The sequence below is a fragment of the Ranitomeya imitator genome, chromosome 6, assembly GCF_032444005.1.
Source record: "Ranitomeya imitator isolate aRanImi1 chromosome 6, aRanImi1.pri, whole genome shotgun sequence".
In the NCBI taxonomy this organism is placed as follows: Eukaryota; Metazoa; Chordata; class Amphibia; order Anura; family Dendrobatidae; genus Ranitomeya; species Ranitomeya imitator.
The window spans coordinates 323,268,611-323,286,758 of record NC_091287.1 but is presented as its reverse complement, the minus strand read 5'-3'; the positions used below and the strand labels follow the sequence as shown (position 1 = coordinate 323,286,758).

The 18,148-nt window shown below is 44.9% G+C and overlaps 1 protein-coding gene across 1 annotated transcript in view; it reads right to left on the bottom strand.

Annotated features, from left to right (window-relative positions):
* The window catches only part of GMPR (guanosine monophosphate reductase), a 139,232-nt gene that overhangs the window by 95,020 nt on the left and 26,064 nt on the right, over nucleotides 1-18,148 (bottom strand). Inside the window, exon 6 of the mRNA XM_069730827.1 lies at nucleotides 15,157-15,263. Within this exon, the coding sequence (XP_069586928.1) occupies nucleotides 15,157-15,263 (107 nt within the window). The remainder of the gene's footprint in view (nucleotides 1-15,156; nucleotides 15,264-18,148) is intronic.

The window sequence follows — 18,148 nt, the reverse complement described above, 5'->3', positions numbered from 1 at the left end:
GGGCCGCAGACAGGCTTCGAAGGCCTAACATAAAAAAATATTGGGCTGTAGGCACTTTTAAATAGGTTCCAGGGGTACACGGGCAGCAGTGGTCTGGTCAGTGTAGGAGTAGTAGAAAGAACGGGCCGCAGACAGGCTTCGAAGGCCTAACATTAAAAAATATTGGGCTGTAGGCACTTTTAAATAGGTTCCAGGGGTACACGGGCAGCAGTAGACTGGTCAGTGTAGTAGTAGTAGAAAGAACGGGCCACAGACAGGCTTCGAAGGCCTAACATAAAAAAATATTGGGCTGTAGGCACTTTTAAATAGGTTCCAGGGGTACACAGGCAGCAGTGGTCTGGTCAGTGTAGGAGTAGTAGAAAGAACGGGCCGCAGACAGGCTTCGAAGGCCTAACATAATAAAATTGGACAGGCTGTAGGCACTTTATAATTGGTTCCAGGGGTACACGGACAGCAGTAGACAGGTCAGTGGAGGCCTAGTGGAAGGAGGGACCGCAGACAGGCTTCGAAGGCCTAACATAATAAATTGGGCTGGCTGTAGGCAATTTAAAATTGGTTCCAGGGGTACACGGGCAGCAGTGGTCTGGTCAGTGGAGGCCTAGTGGAAGGAGGGACCGCAGACAGGCTTCGAAGGCCTAACATAATAAAATTGGACAGGCTGTAGGCACTTTATAATTGGTTCCAGGGGTACACGGGCAGCAGTAGACAGGTCAGTGGAGGCCTAGTGGAAGGAGGGACCGCAGACAGGCTTCGAAGGCCTAACATAATAAATTGGGCTGGCTGTAGGCAATTTAAAATTGGTTCCAGGGGTACACGGGCAGCAGTACACAGGTCAGTGGAGGCCTAGTGGAAGGAGGGACCGCAGACAGGCTTCGAAGGCCTAACATAATAAAATTGGACAGGCTGTAGGCACTTTATAATTGGTTCCAGGGGTACACGGGCAGCAGTAGACAGGTCAGTGGAGGCCTAGTGGAAGGAGGGACCGCAGACAGGCTTCGAAGGCCTAACATAATAAATTGGGCTGGCTGTAGGCAATTTAAAATTGGTTCCAGGGGTACACGGGCAGCAGTACACAGGTCAGTGGAGGCCTAGTGGAAGGAGGGACCGCAGACAGGCTTCAAAGGCCTAACATAATAAAATTGGACAGGCTGTAGGCACTTTATAATTGGTTCCAGGGGTACACGGGCAGCAGTAGACAGGTCAGTGGAGGCCTAGTAGAAGGAGGGACCGCAGACAGGCTTCGAAGGCCTAACATAATAAAATTGGACAGGCTGTAGGCACTTTATAATTGGTTCCAGGGGTACACGGGCAGCAGTAGACAGGTCAGTGGAGGCCTAGTGGAAGGAGGGACCGCAGACAGGCTTCGAAGGCCTAACATAATAAAATTGGACAGGCTGTAGGCACTTTATAATTGGTTCCAGGGGTACACGGACAGCAGTAGACAGGTCAGTGGAGGCCTAGTGGAAGGAGGGTCCGCAGACAGGCTTCGAAGGCCTAACATAATAAATTGGGCTGGCTGTAGGCAATTTAAAATTGGTTCCAGGGGTACACGGGCAGCAGTGGTCTGGTCAGTGGAGGCCTAGTGGAAGAAGGGACCGCAGACAGGCTTCGAAGGCCTAACATAATAAAATTGGACAGGCTGTAGGCACTTTATAATTGGTTCCAGGGGTACACGGGCAGCAGTAGACAGGTCAGTGGAGGCCTAGTGGAAGGAGGGACCGCAGACAGGCTTCGAAGGCCTAACATAATAAATTGGGCTGGCTGTAGGCAATTTAAAATTGGTTCCAGGGGTACACGGCCAGCAGTACACAGGTCAGTGGAGGCCTAGTGGAAGGAGGGACCGCAGACAGGCTTCGAAGGCCTAACATAATAAAATTGGACAGGCTGTAGGCACTTTATAATTGGTTCCAGGGGTACACGGGCAGCAGTAGACAGGTCAGTGGAGGCCTAGTGGAAGGAGGGACCGCAGACAGGCTTCGAAGGCCTAACATAATAAATTGGGCTGGCTGTAGGCAATTTAAAATTGGTTCCAGGGGTACACGGGCAGCAGTACACAGGTCAGTGGAGGCCTAGTGGAAGGAGGGACCGCAGACAGGCTTCGAAGGCCTAACATAATAAAATTGGACAGGCTGTAGGCACTTTATAATTGGTTCCAGGGGTACACGGGCAGCAGTAGACAGGTCAGTGGAGGCCTAGTGGAAGGAGGGACCGCAGACAGGCTTCGAAGGCCTAACATAATAAAATTGGACAGGCTGTAGGCACTTTATAATTGGTTCCAGGGGTACATGGGCAGCAGTGGTCTGGTCAGTGGAGGCCTAGTGGAAGGAGGGACCGCAGACAGGCTTCGAAGGCCTAACATAATAAAATTGGACAGGCTGTAGGCACTTTATAATTGGTTCCAGGGGTACACGGGCAGCAGTGGTCTGGTCAGTGGAGGCCTAGTGGAAGGAGGGACCACAGACAGGCTTCGAAGGCCTAAAATAATAAAATTGGACAGGCTGTAGGCACTTTATAATTGGTTCCAGGGGTACACGGGCAGCAGTACACAGGTCAGTGGAGGCCTAGTGGAAGGAGGGACCGCAGACAGGCTTCGAAGGCCTAACATAATAAATTGGGCTGGCTGTAGGCAATTTAAAATTGGTTCCAGGGGTACACGGGCAGCAGTGGTCTGGTCAGCGGAGGCCGATTGTAATGAGTGTCTGCCAGTTAGTAGTCCAAAACAATAAATAAATGTGAATGTCTCGCATTAAAACAAAACGAAAACACTAAAGGGTGCAATCATTAGGTACAGGGGTGGGATCCTCTGCGTAGTTTCAGACCTACTAATTTAGCCCAAAGTATTTACTGTGGTAAATAGAGGACACTGCCCCTGACTATGTTAAGTACCATCATACATGTCAACACAATGGTATTGTCAGTGGCAGGAATGGAAGGATGTCAGCGCATAGACTAAACATTGGTGGAAGTGTGAGAGATAACTGTGGAAGTGGTAGAGCAATGTTTGACCTGGGGGTGGGTGAACTCTCTTGTGGCCGGTGGTACAGGCCCAGGGCCCCTCATGTTACAACAGTGTGTCTGACGTTGGGTGCGCACCACCACCGCCAGAGACACTTTATTGTACTATGAGCGACCCAGTGGCAGTGCTGTCGACCAAAAGCGGGCACACCCACCTCTCCAGACAAACAGCACTCTCACGGGTGCTTGCGCCAAGTCGCGATACCACGGCCCCGTGTGGGGAGTTTGGCCATTTAGGGAGGTGTAAACATGTCGTATGCTGGACAATCAGCTGCAGCAAATTAGACATTAGAAAAGTAATTCACAGTAGTCCACAGGTAAGAGCTTTTCATAGGAAAGCTAGGTGTCGGCCGGGCAAGGTGGGGCAAAAGAATTCGAAATCCAGTTGTGGTTCATTTTAATGAATGTTAGATCATCAACATTTTGGGTAGCCAGACGAGTCCTTTTTTCGGTTAATATTGAACCTGCAGCACTGAATACTCTTTCTGATAGGACACTAGCTGCCGGGCAAGCAAGCTCCTGCAATGCATATTCTGCCAATTCTGGCCAGGTGTCTAATTTTGATGCCCAGTAATCAAATGGGAATGACGGTTGAGGGAGAACATCGATAAGGGATGAAAAATAGTTTGTAACTATACTGGACAAATGTTGCCTCCTGTCACTTTCAATTGATGCAGCAGTACCTGTCCTGTCTGCGGTCATAGCAAAATCACTCCACAACCTGGTCAGAAAACCCCTCTGTCCAATGCCACTTCTGATGTGTGCACTCCTAACACTCCTGGTCTGCTGCCCCCTGGAGCTCGTGTGAGAACGATCACGGGCGCTGTGTGCTGGGAATGCCTGAAGAAAACGGTCAACAAGAGTTGATTGTTTGGTTGCTAATATTAGTTCCAAGTTCTCATGTGGCATAATATTTTGCAATTTGCCTTTATAGCGAGGATCAAGGAGGCAGGCCAACCAGTAATCGTCATCGTTCATCATTTTAGTAATGCGTGTGTCCCTTTTGAGGATACGTAAGGCATAATCCGCCATGTGGGCCAAAGTTCCAGTTGTCAAATCTGCGGTTGTGATTGGTTGAGGGGCAGTTTCAGGCAAATCTACGTCACTTGTGTCCCTCAAACACCAGAACCCGGCCTTGCCACGCAACCAATTTCCAGTGCCCCCGGGAAAGCTTCCTCATTAAAAATATACTCATCCCCATCATCCTCCTCGTCCTCCACCTCCTCTTCGCCCGCTAACTCGTCCTGTACACTGCCCTTACCAGACAATGGCTGACTGTCATCAAGGCTTTCCTCTTCCTCTGGTGCAGACGCCTGATCCTTTATGTGCGTCAAACTTTGCATCAGCAGACACATTAGGGGGATGCTCATGCTTATTATGGCGTTGTCTGCACTAACCAGCCGTGTGCATTCCTCAAAACACTGAAGGACTTGACACATGTCTTGTATCTTCGACCACTGCACACCTGACAACTCCATGTCTGCCATCCTACTGCCTGCCCGTGTATGTGTATCCTCCCACAAAAACATAACAGCCCGCCTCTGTTCGCACAGTCTCTGAAGCATGTGCATTGTTGAGTTCCACCTTGTTGCAACGTCTATGATTAGGCGATGCTGGGGAAGGTTCAAAGACCGCTGATAGGTCTGCATACGGCTGGAGTGTACAGGCGAACGGCGGATATGTGAGCAAAGTCCACGCATTTTGAGGAGCAGGTCAGAGAACCCAGGATAAGTTTTCAATAAGCACTGCACCACCAGGTTTAAGGTGTGAGCCAGGCAAGGAATGTGTTTCAGTTGGGAAAGGGAGATGGCAGCCATGAAATTCCTTCCGTTATCACTCACTACCTTGCCTGCCTCAAGATCTACTGTGCCCAGCCACGACTGCGTTTCTTGCTGCAAGAACTCGGACAGAACTTCCGCGGTGTGTCTGTTGTCGCCCAAACACTTCATAGCCAATACAGCCTGCTGACGCTTGCCAGTAGCTGGCCCATAATGGGAGACCTGGTGTGCAACAGTGTCAGCTGCCGATGGAGTGGTTGGGCGACTGCGGTCTGTGGAAGAGCTCTCGCTTCTGCAGGAGGACAAGGAGGAGGAGGAGGGGGTGCGAACGCCTACAGCCAACTGTTTCCTAGACCGTGGGCTAGGCACAACTGTCCCGAAATTGATGTCCCCTGTGGACCCTGCATCCACCACATTCACCCAGTGTGCCGTGATGGACACGTAACGTCCCTGGCCATGCCTACTGGTCCATGCATCTGTAGTCAGGTGCACCTTTGTACTCACAGATTGCCTGAGTGCATGGACGATGCGCTGTTTAACATGCTGGTGCAGGGCTGGGATGGCTTTTCTGGAAAAAAAGTGTCGACTGGGTAGCTCGTAGCGTGGTTCAGCGTACTCCATCAGGGCTTTGAAAGCTTCGCTTTCAACTAACCGGTAGGGCATCATCTCTAACGAGATTAGTCTAGCTATGTGGGCGTTAAAACCCTGTGTACGCGGATGTGAGGATAAGTACTTCCTTTTTCTAACAGGAGTCTCATGTAGGGTGAGCTGGACTGGAGAGCTGAAGATCGTGGAACTAGCGGGTGTGCCGGTGGACATGGCAGACTGAGAGACGGTTGGAGACGGTATTGTTTCCGCTGGTGCCCTAGATGCAGTATTTCCTCCTACAAAACTGGTGATTCCCTGACCCTGACTGCTTTGGGCTGGCAAAGAAACCTGCACAGATACTGTCGGTGGTGCGGAAAATGGTGGCCTTACAGTGACGGAAGGGATGTTGCGTTGCTGACTAGCTTCATTGGCCGAGGGTGCTACAACCTTAAGGGACGTTTGGTAGTTAGTCCAGGCTTGCAAATGCATGGTGGTTAAATGTCTATGCATGCAACTTGTATTGAGACTTTTCAGATTCTGACCTCTGCTTAAGCTAGTTGAACATTTTTGACAGATGACTTTGCGCTGATCAATTGGATGTTGTTTAAAAAAATGCCAGACTGCACTCTTCCTAGCATCGGATCCCTTTTCAGGAATTGCAGACTGCGCTTTAACCGGATGGCCACGCTGTCCTCCAACAGATTTTGGCTTTGCCACGCGTTTTGGGCCAGATACTGGCCCGGCAGATGGAACCTGTTGCGATGTTGATGCCTGCTGCGGCCCCTCCTCCACCTCCGCTTCAGAACTATTGCCGCCTGCACCCTGTTCCCCCAATGGCTGCCAATCGGGGTCAACAACTGGGTCATCTATAACCTCCTCTTCTAGCTCGTGTGCAACTTCATCTGTGTCACCCAGTGTCGGTCGGTGGTATAGCATTCGTGACGGGGCAACATAGTCTCATCAGGGTCTGATTGTGGATCAGTACCCTGAGAGGGCAATGTTGTGGTCTGAGTCAAAGGACCAGCATAGTAGTCTGGCTGTGGCTGTGCATCAGTGCACTCCATGTCAGAATCTACTTGTAATGGGCATGGCCTGTTAACTGTTTCACTTTCTAAGCCAGGGACGGTATGTGTAAAGAGCTCCATGGAGTAACCCGTTGTGTCGCCTGCTGCATCCTTCTCTCTTGTTGTTGTTATTGCTGAAGAGGACAAGGAAGCGACTTGTCCCTGACCGTGAACATCCACAAACGACGCGCTGCTTTTACATTTACCAGTTTCAGAAGAGGAGGCAAATGAGCTAGTGGCTGAGTCAGCAAGGTAAGCCAAAACTTGCTGTTGCTGCTCCGGCTTTAAAAGCGGTTTTCCTACTCCCAGAAAAGAGAGCGTTCGAGGCCTTGTGTAGCCAGACGACGAACCTGGCTCCACAGCTCCAGACTTAGGTGGAATATTTTTTTTCCCACGACCACATGATGCTCCACTACCACTACCATCATTACCAGCTGACAATGAACGCCCACGGCCACGACCTCTTGCACCAGACTTCCTCATTGTTTTAAAAACTTAACCAAAGTAACCTTATTTGTTGCTGTCAAACAACTTACACGGTGAGCTATAACTTCAGTATGATTTCGATATCCCTTTACAGGTTGGTGAGACCGCAAGGAAAATCAGGCACAATGTTACACACTCTGTTTTCTGTGGCACCAAATCACAGAGATGCCACACACGCAGGACTGTCACTCAAGCACAAATGTCAATATTAATCTCCCATTTTTTTTTTTCAGGGAGACTTTAGAAACCAAATAAAATAAAATGATTTTTTCAGGAAGAATTTAGAAATCAAATAAAAAAAATAGGCTTTCTATGGCCCACTGAGTGAGAGATGGCACACACAGGAGTCAGGAGTGGCACACAAGCCCAGAGGCCAATATTTATCTCCCACTGATTGATTTAGTGATTTTTTCAGGTAGAATTTAGAACCCAAATCAACCAAAAAAATAAATAGGCTTTCTATGGCCCACTGAGTGAGAGATGGCACACACAGGAGTCAGGAGTGGCACACAAGCCCAGAGGCCAATATTTATCTCCCACTGATTGATTTAGTGATTTTTTCAGGTAGAATTTAGAACCCAAATCAACCAAAAAAATAAATAGGCTTTCTATGGCCCACTGAGTGAGAGATGGCACACACAGGAGTCAGGAGTGGCACACAAGCCCAGAGGCCAATATTTATCTCCCACTGATTGATTTATTGATTTTTTCAGGTAGAATTTAGAACCCAAATCAACCAAAAAAATAAATAGGCTTTCTATGGCCCACTATCTGAGAGAGAGAGATGGCACACCCAGGAGTCAAGACTGGCACACAAGCAGAAAGGGCAATATTAATCTCCCACTGATTTTTTTTTTTCAGGGAGACTTTAGAAACAAAATAAAATAAAATGATTTTTTCAGGAAGAATTTAGAAACCAAATAAAATAAAATGATTTTTTCAGGGAGAATTTAGAAACCAAATAAAAAAAAAAAATAGGCTTTCTATGGCCCACTGAGTGAGATATGGCACACACAGGAGTCAGGAGTGGCACACAAGCCCAGAGGCCAATATTTATCTCCCACTGATTGATTTATTGATTTTTTCAGGTAGAAATTAGAACCCAAATCAACCAAAAAAATAAATAGGCTTTTTATGGCCCACTATCTGAGAGAGAGAGATGGCACACCCAGGAGTCAAGACTGGCACACAAGCAGAAAGGGCAATATTAATCTCCCACTGATTTTTTTTTTTTTTTTTTCAGGGAGACTTTAGAAACAAAATAAAATAAAATGATTTTTTCAGGAAGAATTTAGAAACCAAATAAAATAAAATGATTTTTTCAGGGAGAATTTAGAAACCAAATAAACAAAAAAGGCTTTCTATGGCCCACTGAGTGAGAGATGGCGCACACAGGAGTCAGGAGTGGCACACAAGCCCAGAGGCCAATATTTATCTCCCACTGATTGATTTATTGATTTTTTCAGGTAGAATTGAGAACCCAAATCAACCAAAAAAATAAATAGGCTTTCTATGGCCCACTGAGTGAGAGATGGCACACACAGGAGTCAGGAGTGGCACACAAGCCCAGAGGCCAATATTTATCTCCCACTGATTGATTTAGTGATTTTTTCAGGTAGAATTTAGAACCCAAATCAACCAAAAAAATAAATAGGCTTTCTATGGCCCACTGAGTGAGAGATGGCACACACAGGGATGGTACTCTAGCAGAAATGCCAATGTTAATCTCCCACAAAAAAAAAAAAAAAACAGGTACTGTCCTACAATTACTATCTCCCTGCAGTAATCTCAGCCAGGTATGGCAGGCAGCAATAAGGAGTGGACTGATGCACAAATTAAATAAAAAGTGTGGACAAACAAAAAAGATAGCTGTGCAGAAAGGAAGGAACAAGAGGATTTGTGCTTTGAAAAAAGCAGTTGGTTTGCACAGCGGCGTACACACAGCAATCCAGCTATCAGGGAGCCTTCTAGGGCAGCCCAATGAGCTACAGCGCTGAGAAAAAAAAAATGTAGCTTCCACTATCCCTGCACACCGAAGGTGGTGTTGGACAGTGGAAATCGCTACAGCACAAGCGGTTTGGGGGTTAATGGACCCTGCCTAACGCTATCCCTGCTTCTGACGAAGCGGCAGCAACCTCTCCCTAAGCTCAGATCAGCAGCAGTAACATGGCGGTCGGCGGGAACGCCCCTTTATAGCCCCTGTGACGCCGCAGACAGCAAGCCAATCACTGCAATGCCCTTCTCTAAGATGGTGGGGACCAGGACCTATGTCATCACGCTGCCCACACTCTGCGTTCACCTTCATTGGCTGAGAAATGGCGCTTTTAGCGTCATTGAAACGCGACTTTGGCGCGAAAGTCGCGTACCGCATGGCCGACCCCACACAGGGGTCGGGTCGGGTTTCATGAAACCCGACTTTGCCAAAAGTCGGCGACTTTTGAAAATGAACGACCCGTTTCGCTCAACCCTATCTGGCACCATGTGGCCAGAGTTTTTAGGAGGTTCCTGGTTGACAAAAGCATTGATGTCATTAACTGGCTGGTTCCTCAGATCTAATTATAATAGATAGCATATGCATTCAATGATGTCATCCATTGCTACACACCATCCAGAAGCTCATGGATGACCTGATCCAGTTCTGGGAAAAGGTCCTCCAGAACCTCATTTGATTTCTCATCAGAGGCATTTCCACACGTTGTTGGAAGTGCATACAGACATGTGTAGGTCACACACACTACTAAGACAAATTATGAATTGCCATTGTGAAATTCACACAAATTAAATCCGACTGTGATTTAAAAATTTTACTTTGATTTTCAGGATGATTTGCAATCTAGTCTTCTATTGATTGATAGTTTTATGTTCCATTGACTATTGATATGTCATTTTTTTGCAATGAATTACACACTTCAGATCATCAAAGATTTTCAACTTGATATCTGATATCTAATTAAAGTGTTCCCTTAATTTTTTGCGTAATGGACAATATTGTGCAAAAGTTTTAGGAAGATATCTAAAAAATGCTGCAAAGAAAGAAACTCATACACTTTGGATGGCTATAGGATGATTGATGGTTTGGCAAATCAATTGGTCTGCAGCTATCTGACCCGGCTATCTGCCAGAAGGCCGAAAGCTCCTGTATTCTCTTTAAGAGCATTATTGCAAGACATCTCAGTCAGTAGCTCATCTCAGAGAAAACAAGGAGATCATAAGTCTGAAATCAGACATGCTAGATCCTTGTTTTCCCAGCCAATTATACAACCCCTGGCAAAACTTATGTAATCACTGGCCTTGGAGGATGCTCATTCAGTTGTTTAATTTTCTAGAAAATAAGCAGATCACAGACAGGAACAAAACTAAAGTCATTTCAAATGGCAACTTTCTGGCTTTAAGAAACACTAAAAGAAATCACGAACCAAAAATGTGGTAGTCAGTAATGGCTACTTTTTTTAACCAAGCATAGGGGAAAAATTATGAAATCACTCAATTATGAGGGAAAACAATTATGGAATCACCCTGTAAATATTCATTCCCAAAACTAACACCTGCATCAAATTAGATCTGCATGTTAGTCTGGATCTAAAAAGGAGTGATCACACCTTGGAGAGTTGTTGCACCAAGTGGACTGAAATGAACCATGGCTCCAATACGAGAGATGTCAATTAAAACAAAGGAGAGGATTATCAAACTCTTAAAAGAGGGTAAATCATCACACAATGTTGCAAAAGATGTTGGTTGTTCACAGTCAGCTGTGTCTAAAATCTGGACCAAATACAAACAACATGGGAAGGTTGTTAAAGGCAAACATACTGGTAGACTAAGGAAGACATCAAAGCATCAAGACCAGAAACTTAAAGCAATATGTCTCCAAAACAGAAAATGCACAACAAAACAAATGAGGAATGAATGGGTGGAAACTGGAGTCAACGTCTGTGACCGAATTGTAGGAAACCGCCGAAAGGAAATGGGATTTACATACAGAAAAGCTAAACAAAAGCCATCATTAACACCTAAACAGAAAAAAACAAGGTTACAATGGGCTAAGGAAAAGCAATCATGGAATGTGGATGACTGGAAGAAAGTCATATTCAGTGATGAATCATGAATCTGCATTGGGCAAGGTGATGATGCTGGAACTTTTGTTTGGTGCCATTCCAATGAGATTTATAAAGATTACTGCCTGAAGAGAACATGCACATTTCCACAGTCATTGATGATATGGGGCTGCATGTCAGGTAAAGGCAGTGAGCTGCTATCTGAGCTCCATTGAGGTAGTGGGTCCCTGACAGGGGTGGGATCCTGTCAGAGGCCTAGACAGAAGACCACAGAGCTGCGTCAGCCCGACGTGCGGCAGCATCCTGAGAAAGAGACATTGAAAGAGAATTGTGTTGCAGAGAGTGAGAAACGAAGTCATAGCAAAAGGAGAGGAAACCAGAAGGAGTTCTGCCCTGTAAAAAGCTGCCTTCTTTCTGAGGCGCAGGATCCGGTAGCGAGAACACCGAGGAAGTCATCGTCTCCAAGCCTGGCTCCAGAGACCGGTAGGACAGCTAATTCTATATTAGTTGCCCGACCTTTACCCAGGAGGCACGGTGGCAACGATGGGAGGCCAGGGTATCTAAGAGCTCCTGTAAAAAGCCTCAAGCCACCAGTCATACGGGTTGTTCCTATCCATCTGGGGGACAGAGAGAAATATATAACATCTAGAACACCAACAACAGTTGTGAGGACCTTATGAGAAGCTTAGCAGTAAGGTACTACAACATCCAGGTGCTAGAGGAAGGCTACTGATTTCCACCTGGATAAGGGAACTCTGGATTTGCCTTCAGACCGGCTGGACTCTGTCTGCCCTGTGATCTGGTGCTCTGGACTGTGGACGCTGAAGCCTTCAGTAAAGGTAAAGAGACTGCAACCTTGTGTCCTCGTTCTTCACTGCGCCTTTCACCATCCACCATCCACATACTGGGAAGCCCTGGGGACATACTTCACCTGTGGGAAGGTATAACGTCTAGCTGCCATAACATCAGCCCAGCGGACCCCTAAGCAGCGTCGGTCCCCCTGACCGAATATCACAGGTGGCGTCACGAACATTATCCCTTTAAAGACCTTTCCCCATTTACAACGGACGTCCCTAGGGCCACGGACCGGTCAGCCTTGGTGACATCCCCCTTTGAGAACAGAAGGGCCCGGCTCCGAGTACCCCACGGCCCTACGGGGCGCTCCAGTAACAGGAGAAATTGGACCCTAAAGGTTGTTGTACAATTTGTCCTGAGTACGCCGATACCCCATATGTGGGGGTAAACCACTGGTTAGGCACATAGCAGAGCTCAGAAGGGAAGGAGCGCCATTTGACTTTTCAATGCATAATTGACTGGAATTGAGATAGGACGCCATGTCGCATTTGGAAAGCCCCTGTTGTGCCTAAACATTGAAACCCCCCACAAGTGACACCATTTTGGAAAGTAGACCTCCTAAGGAACTTATCTGGATGTGTGGTGAGCACTTTAACCCACCAAGTGCTTCACAGAAGTTAATAATGTAGAGCTGTAATAATAAAAAATCATATTTTTTCACAAAAATGATTTTTTCGCCCCTAATTTTTTATTTTCCCAAGGGTAACAGAAAAAATTGGACCACAAAATTTGTTGTGCAATTTGTCCTGAGTGTGCTGATACCCCATATGTGGGGAATGGGATAAACCACTGTTTGGGCGCATGGCAGAGCTTGGAAGGGAAGGAGTGCTGTTTGATTTTCAATGCAAAATTGAGTGGAATTGAGATGGGACGCCATGTCGCGTTTGGAGAGCCCCTGATGTGTCTAAACATTGAAACCTCCCACAGGTGACACCATTTTGGAATGTAGATCCCCTAAGGAACTTATCTAGATGTGTAGTGAGCACTTTGACACACCAAGTGCTTCACAGAAGTTTATAATGTAGAGCTGTAAAAATAAAAAATCAGATTTTTTTACAAAAATGATTTTTCGCCCCCATTTTTTTATTTTCCCAAAGGTAACAGAAGAAATTGGACCACAAAATTTGTTGTGCAATTTATCCTGAGTACGTAGATACCCCATATTTGGGGGTAAACCACTGCTTGGGTGCATGGCAGAGCTCGGAAGGGAAGGAGCGCCATTTGAGTTTCCAATGCAAAATTGACTGTAATTGAGTTGGGACGCCATGTCGCATTTGGAGAGCCCCTGATGTGCCTAAAAATTGAAACCCCCCAGAGGTGACACCATTTTGGAAAGTAGACCCTCTAAGGAACTTATCTAGATGTTTGGTGAGCACTTTCAACCCCTACAGTTTATAACGCAGAGCCGTGAAAATAAAAATTCTTTTTTTTTCCACAAAAATTATTTTTTAGCCCCCAGTTTTGTATTTTCCCAAGGGTAACAGGAGAAATTGGATACCAAAAGTTGTTTTCCAATTTGTCTTGAGTATGCTGATACCTCATATGTGGGAGAAAACTACTGTTTGGGTGCATGGCAGAGCTTGGAAGGGAAGGTACGCCATTTGGAATGCAGACTTAGATGGAATGGTCTGCAGGCATCACATTGCGTTTGCAGAGCCCCTGATGTACCTAAACAGTAGAAACCCCCCACAAGTGACCCCATATTAGAAACTAGACCCCCAAGGAACTTATCTAGATTTGTTGTGAGAACTTTGAACCCCCAAGTGTTTCACTACAGTTTATAACAAAGAGCCGTGAAAATAAAAAATCTTTTTTTTTTTCACACAAATTATTTTTTAGCCCCCGGTTTTGTATTTTCCCAAGGTGAATGGGAGAAATTGGACCCCAAAAGTTGTTGTCCAATTTGTCCTGAGTACGCTGATACCCCATATGTTGGGGTAAACCACTGTTTGGGCGCACGGGAGAGCTTGGAAGGGAAGGAGCACTGTTTTACTTTTTCAACGCAAAATTGGCTGGAATTGAGATCGGATGCCATGTCACGTTTGGAGAGCCCCTGTTGTGCTTAAACAGTGGAAACCCCCCAATTCTAACTGAAACCCTAACCCAAACACACCCTAACCCTAATCCCAACTCTAACCCCAACCACACCCCTAACCCTAATCCCAACCCTAATCCCAATCGTAAATGTAATCCAAACCCTAACTTTAGCCCCAACCCTAACCCTAACTTTAGCCCCAACCCTATCTTTAGCCCCAACCCTAACCTTAACTTTAGCCCCAACCCTACCCCCAACCCCAACCCTAACCATAACCCCAACCCTAACTGTAGCCCTAACTTTAGCCCCAACCCTAACCCTAAGTTTAGCCCCAACCCTAACTTTAGCCCCAACCCTAACCCTAACTCTAGGTTTAGCCCCAACCCTAACCCTAATGGGAAAATGGAAATAAATACATTTTTTAAAATGTTATTATTTTTCCCTAACTAAGGAGGTGATGATGGGGAGTTCGATTTACTTTTATAGCGGGGTTTTTTAGCGGATTTTTATGATTGGCAGTCGTCACACACTATAAGACGCTTTTTATTGCAAAAAATAGTTTTTGCGTCTCCACATTTTGAGAGCTATAATTTTTCCATATTTTGGTCCACAGAGTCATGTGAGGTCTTGTTTTTTGCGGGACAAGTTGACGATTTTATTGGTTCCATTTTAGGGCAAGTGACTTTTTTGATCGCTTTTTATTCCGATTTTTGTGAGGTAGAATGAACAGAAACCAGCTATTCATGAATTTCTTTTGGGGGGGGGCGCTTATACCATTCCGCGTTTGGTAAAATTGATAAAGCAGTTTAATTCTTCGGGTCAGAACGATTACAACGATACCGCATTTATATTTTTTTTATGTTTTGGCGCTTTTAGGATGATATATAAATAAAATAACATACTAGTATAGGTCTAAGATAAATTGTATCAGTGCTTTGTGAGAAGGTAGTGACTAAACACTAAAGTATGAAACAACCACAACAACCATGACCTGGAACGCCAAAATTGATATCTATCTTCTGTGTGGATCCACTCCTTTTGGCGTTCCAGGTCATGGTTGTTGTGGTTGTTTTACTATTAACAATTTGCAGTATTTTTTTTACAGCTGTCTAACATGTTTGCACACAAATATATATTAAGTTTTTTATCTGCAAAAAACTTTTAACCTATTTAGTATTAAAAAAAAACATGGACATTCCCTTAAGTTGATTGGAATAAAAAAGTCCACAAAACTCATGCACTGATTATGTGTTGAATATTAAGAACAACTCTGTACTTACAGAAATAATGTGTCCTTTCAGTCCATGGGCAGAGTCGGCACATTCAATCACTGCACTCAACTGTGGATAGCCAACACCGGTTTTAATCCTGGTTGTGCAGACAGAACCTGTCCAAGTAACAAAATATAATATTAATTAAAGACTGCTGCATGACTAAGGTTGGAGCGCCATGGTGTAGCTGTGCCATGTATCTGAAGACCAAACCCAACAATAATGCTGTAAAAACAAAATTTCTGTAACAATAATAATGCTATTTTGCCCCCGGTTGTGACCTTTGGGTGCTTGCGATATCCTCCACCATGGATCCTCACCTTTTGGAAATTCACAAATCACTGTAGCCAGTAGCAGCACTGTATTTCATCTATTGCAGGTAAAATTAGTAAAATCTAAATAATTATTCAGGCAACATAGATGTCTCTAAAATTAGATATACCCAGGAAACTGTTTGCAGAACCAAAGAAGCATTTGTAGTAAAACTGAGCAATGCACAATGAGGAGCAGAGACTAACTAGGGCTGTGTGTGCTGTATAAATAAACTGGATCTCAGCGTTGGCTGACTATGACGAAGTACACACAATATACTTAACTGGTGGAAAATGCAGGTAACCAAGTCCATGTGAGGCAGAAATCTAAACAAAGGCAGATGTTCATTATGTCTTTTTGATGGGACATATTTTAGTTGGAAAAACAATATAAAGAAAGGGCATCCAAATCAAGTGCAGACTTTTCCATAAAGAAAAATCCCAAACTAAACCCTAACCTCGGCTCTTTTTGGAATTTTCCATAATTGCCACATCCAGTAGAGGTTGGACAGGATGTGCAGAAGATTTTACTCAAAGGGATATTCGCAGCAATTGTCCTTTTCAATATACACATGTGTAATGATATAAGTCTCTACAGGTTACCTGCCAATTTGCAACTCAGAACTGATAATGGTCCTGATTTTACAGGTGCTGAAATGGTGTGAGGTTTGATAATGGACCCAGTGGAATACAGAGCAGTCATCAAGTTCCTTTACTTGAAAGGCCGCACACAAAAGGAGACGTTCGATGAGATGAAAGAGGTTTATGGTGATGATCCCCATCATATGTTGTAGTCAAGGACTGGCAACGTCAGTTCAAATGTGGTCAGACTTTGGTGCAAACAGCTCCAATTCCAGGGCGACCCCACTCTGCTATTGATGAACGCACCATCCAGTAAGTGGAGGTCACCATTTTGGAAAATTGCTGCCTAACCATTCGCCACCTAGCCCAAAATGTCAAGATTAGTGTGGGGTCTGTGGAAAAAAGCCTAAACCATCTTCACATGCATAAGGTATCCGCTCGCTGGGCTCCCCGGCTGCTCACACCTTTTCAGAAGTCGAATGCACTCAGGCTCTATAAAGGACGTGCCATGGAAAACAGCAGGATTTTTTCAACAGACTCATCACACAGGATGAAAGCTGGGTCCATCACTATGATCCTGAGACTAAAGTGCAGTCAATGCAATGGAAGCATCATGACTCACCGCCTCCAAAGAAGGCAAGTGCCCATCCCTCGGCAGGCAAGGTCATGCTTACAGTATTTTGGGACCAACATGGATGGAGTAGTATTGATGGATTTCCTAGCAAAGGGTACCATGATCACTGGGGCATACTGTGCTTCACTGCTGTGGAAATTACGGGAAGCCATCAAACAAAGAGATGTGAGATGCTAACAATAATAATAATTTTATTACTATAGCAGCAACATATTCCACAACCCTTTACATTTTAGAGGGGACTTGTACAGACAATAAAATATATTACAGCATAACAATAAGCGCATATATCAACAGATACCAAGAGTGAGGGCCCTGCTCGCAAGCTTACAATTTATGAGGAAATAGGGGAGACACGAAAGGTTGTTGGTAGCAATTGCTTTCATTGTTCTGACCAGCCATAATGTAATAAACCGAGTGTCCATGTAATGCTGCATGAACCGGTTATCAGCCTTAATATGTAAAAGTACAAACACTGAGGGCTATTAAATGCATAAAGCGTGTGAGAACATGATACGATGCTCAGCAAAGGTGTCCACTGTCTACAATACAATGCACCAGTTCACAACTCACATGCTCCTGTGGCTTTCAGATTCACCTGTCCTTGCACCATCGGACTTCCACCTCTTTCCAACAATGAAGTTATTTTTGAAGGGCAAGTATTTTCAAATCATGAGACTCTGATTTCCAAAGTCACAACGTGGTTTTTGAAGAAACCTTCAAAGTACTGTTTTTAACTCTGATGACAGCATTACAAACGCTTGGCATTCACTCAAGCTTCATCAGTTAGTCACCAGTAATGGTTTCCAATAAACAGGTATGCCTCTTCAACAGCTAATTTGTGGTACCACATGCCTTCAGAAAGTTTTTGTGGCTAAGTGTGTTTTACAGAGGCAGTGCTAATACACTGTTCTGTAGAGTGCATATTTTCAACTGTTCTAAGCCAGAATAAGGCAATAAACTCAACTAAATAAAGAGAAATTACTTTGATACATGAAGGTCAATCAATCTGAAAAATTGCTAGAACCTTGAAGATATCCTCAAGTACAGTCATGAAAACTATCAATTACTATGATGAAACTAGATCTCATTAGGACCACTCCAGGAAAGGAAGACAAATAATTACTTCTATTACTGAGGATACGATCAGATTTACCAGCCTTAGAAACCACAAATTGACAGCACTTCAGATAACAGCCCTCAAAAATGATGCACAGACATCAAGTAGCAGACATATCTCAACATCAACTGTTCAGAGTAGACTGAGAAAAGCAGGCTTTTAAGGTTGAATTCCTGCAAAGAAGTCACTCCTGAAGACCACAAACAAAAAGAAAAGACTTGTTTGGACCAAGCAACACAAGAACTGGACATTAGATCAGTGGAAATCTGAATTGAGGTTTGATGAGGAAAAGTTTGAGATTTTTAGCACCAACCACCATCTCTTTATAAGATGCAAAAATGATGGAGAAATGGG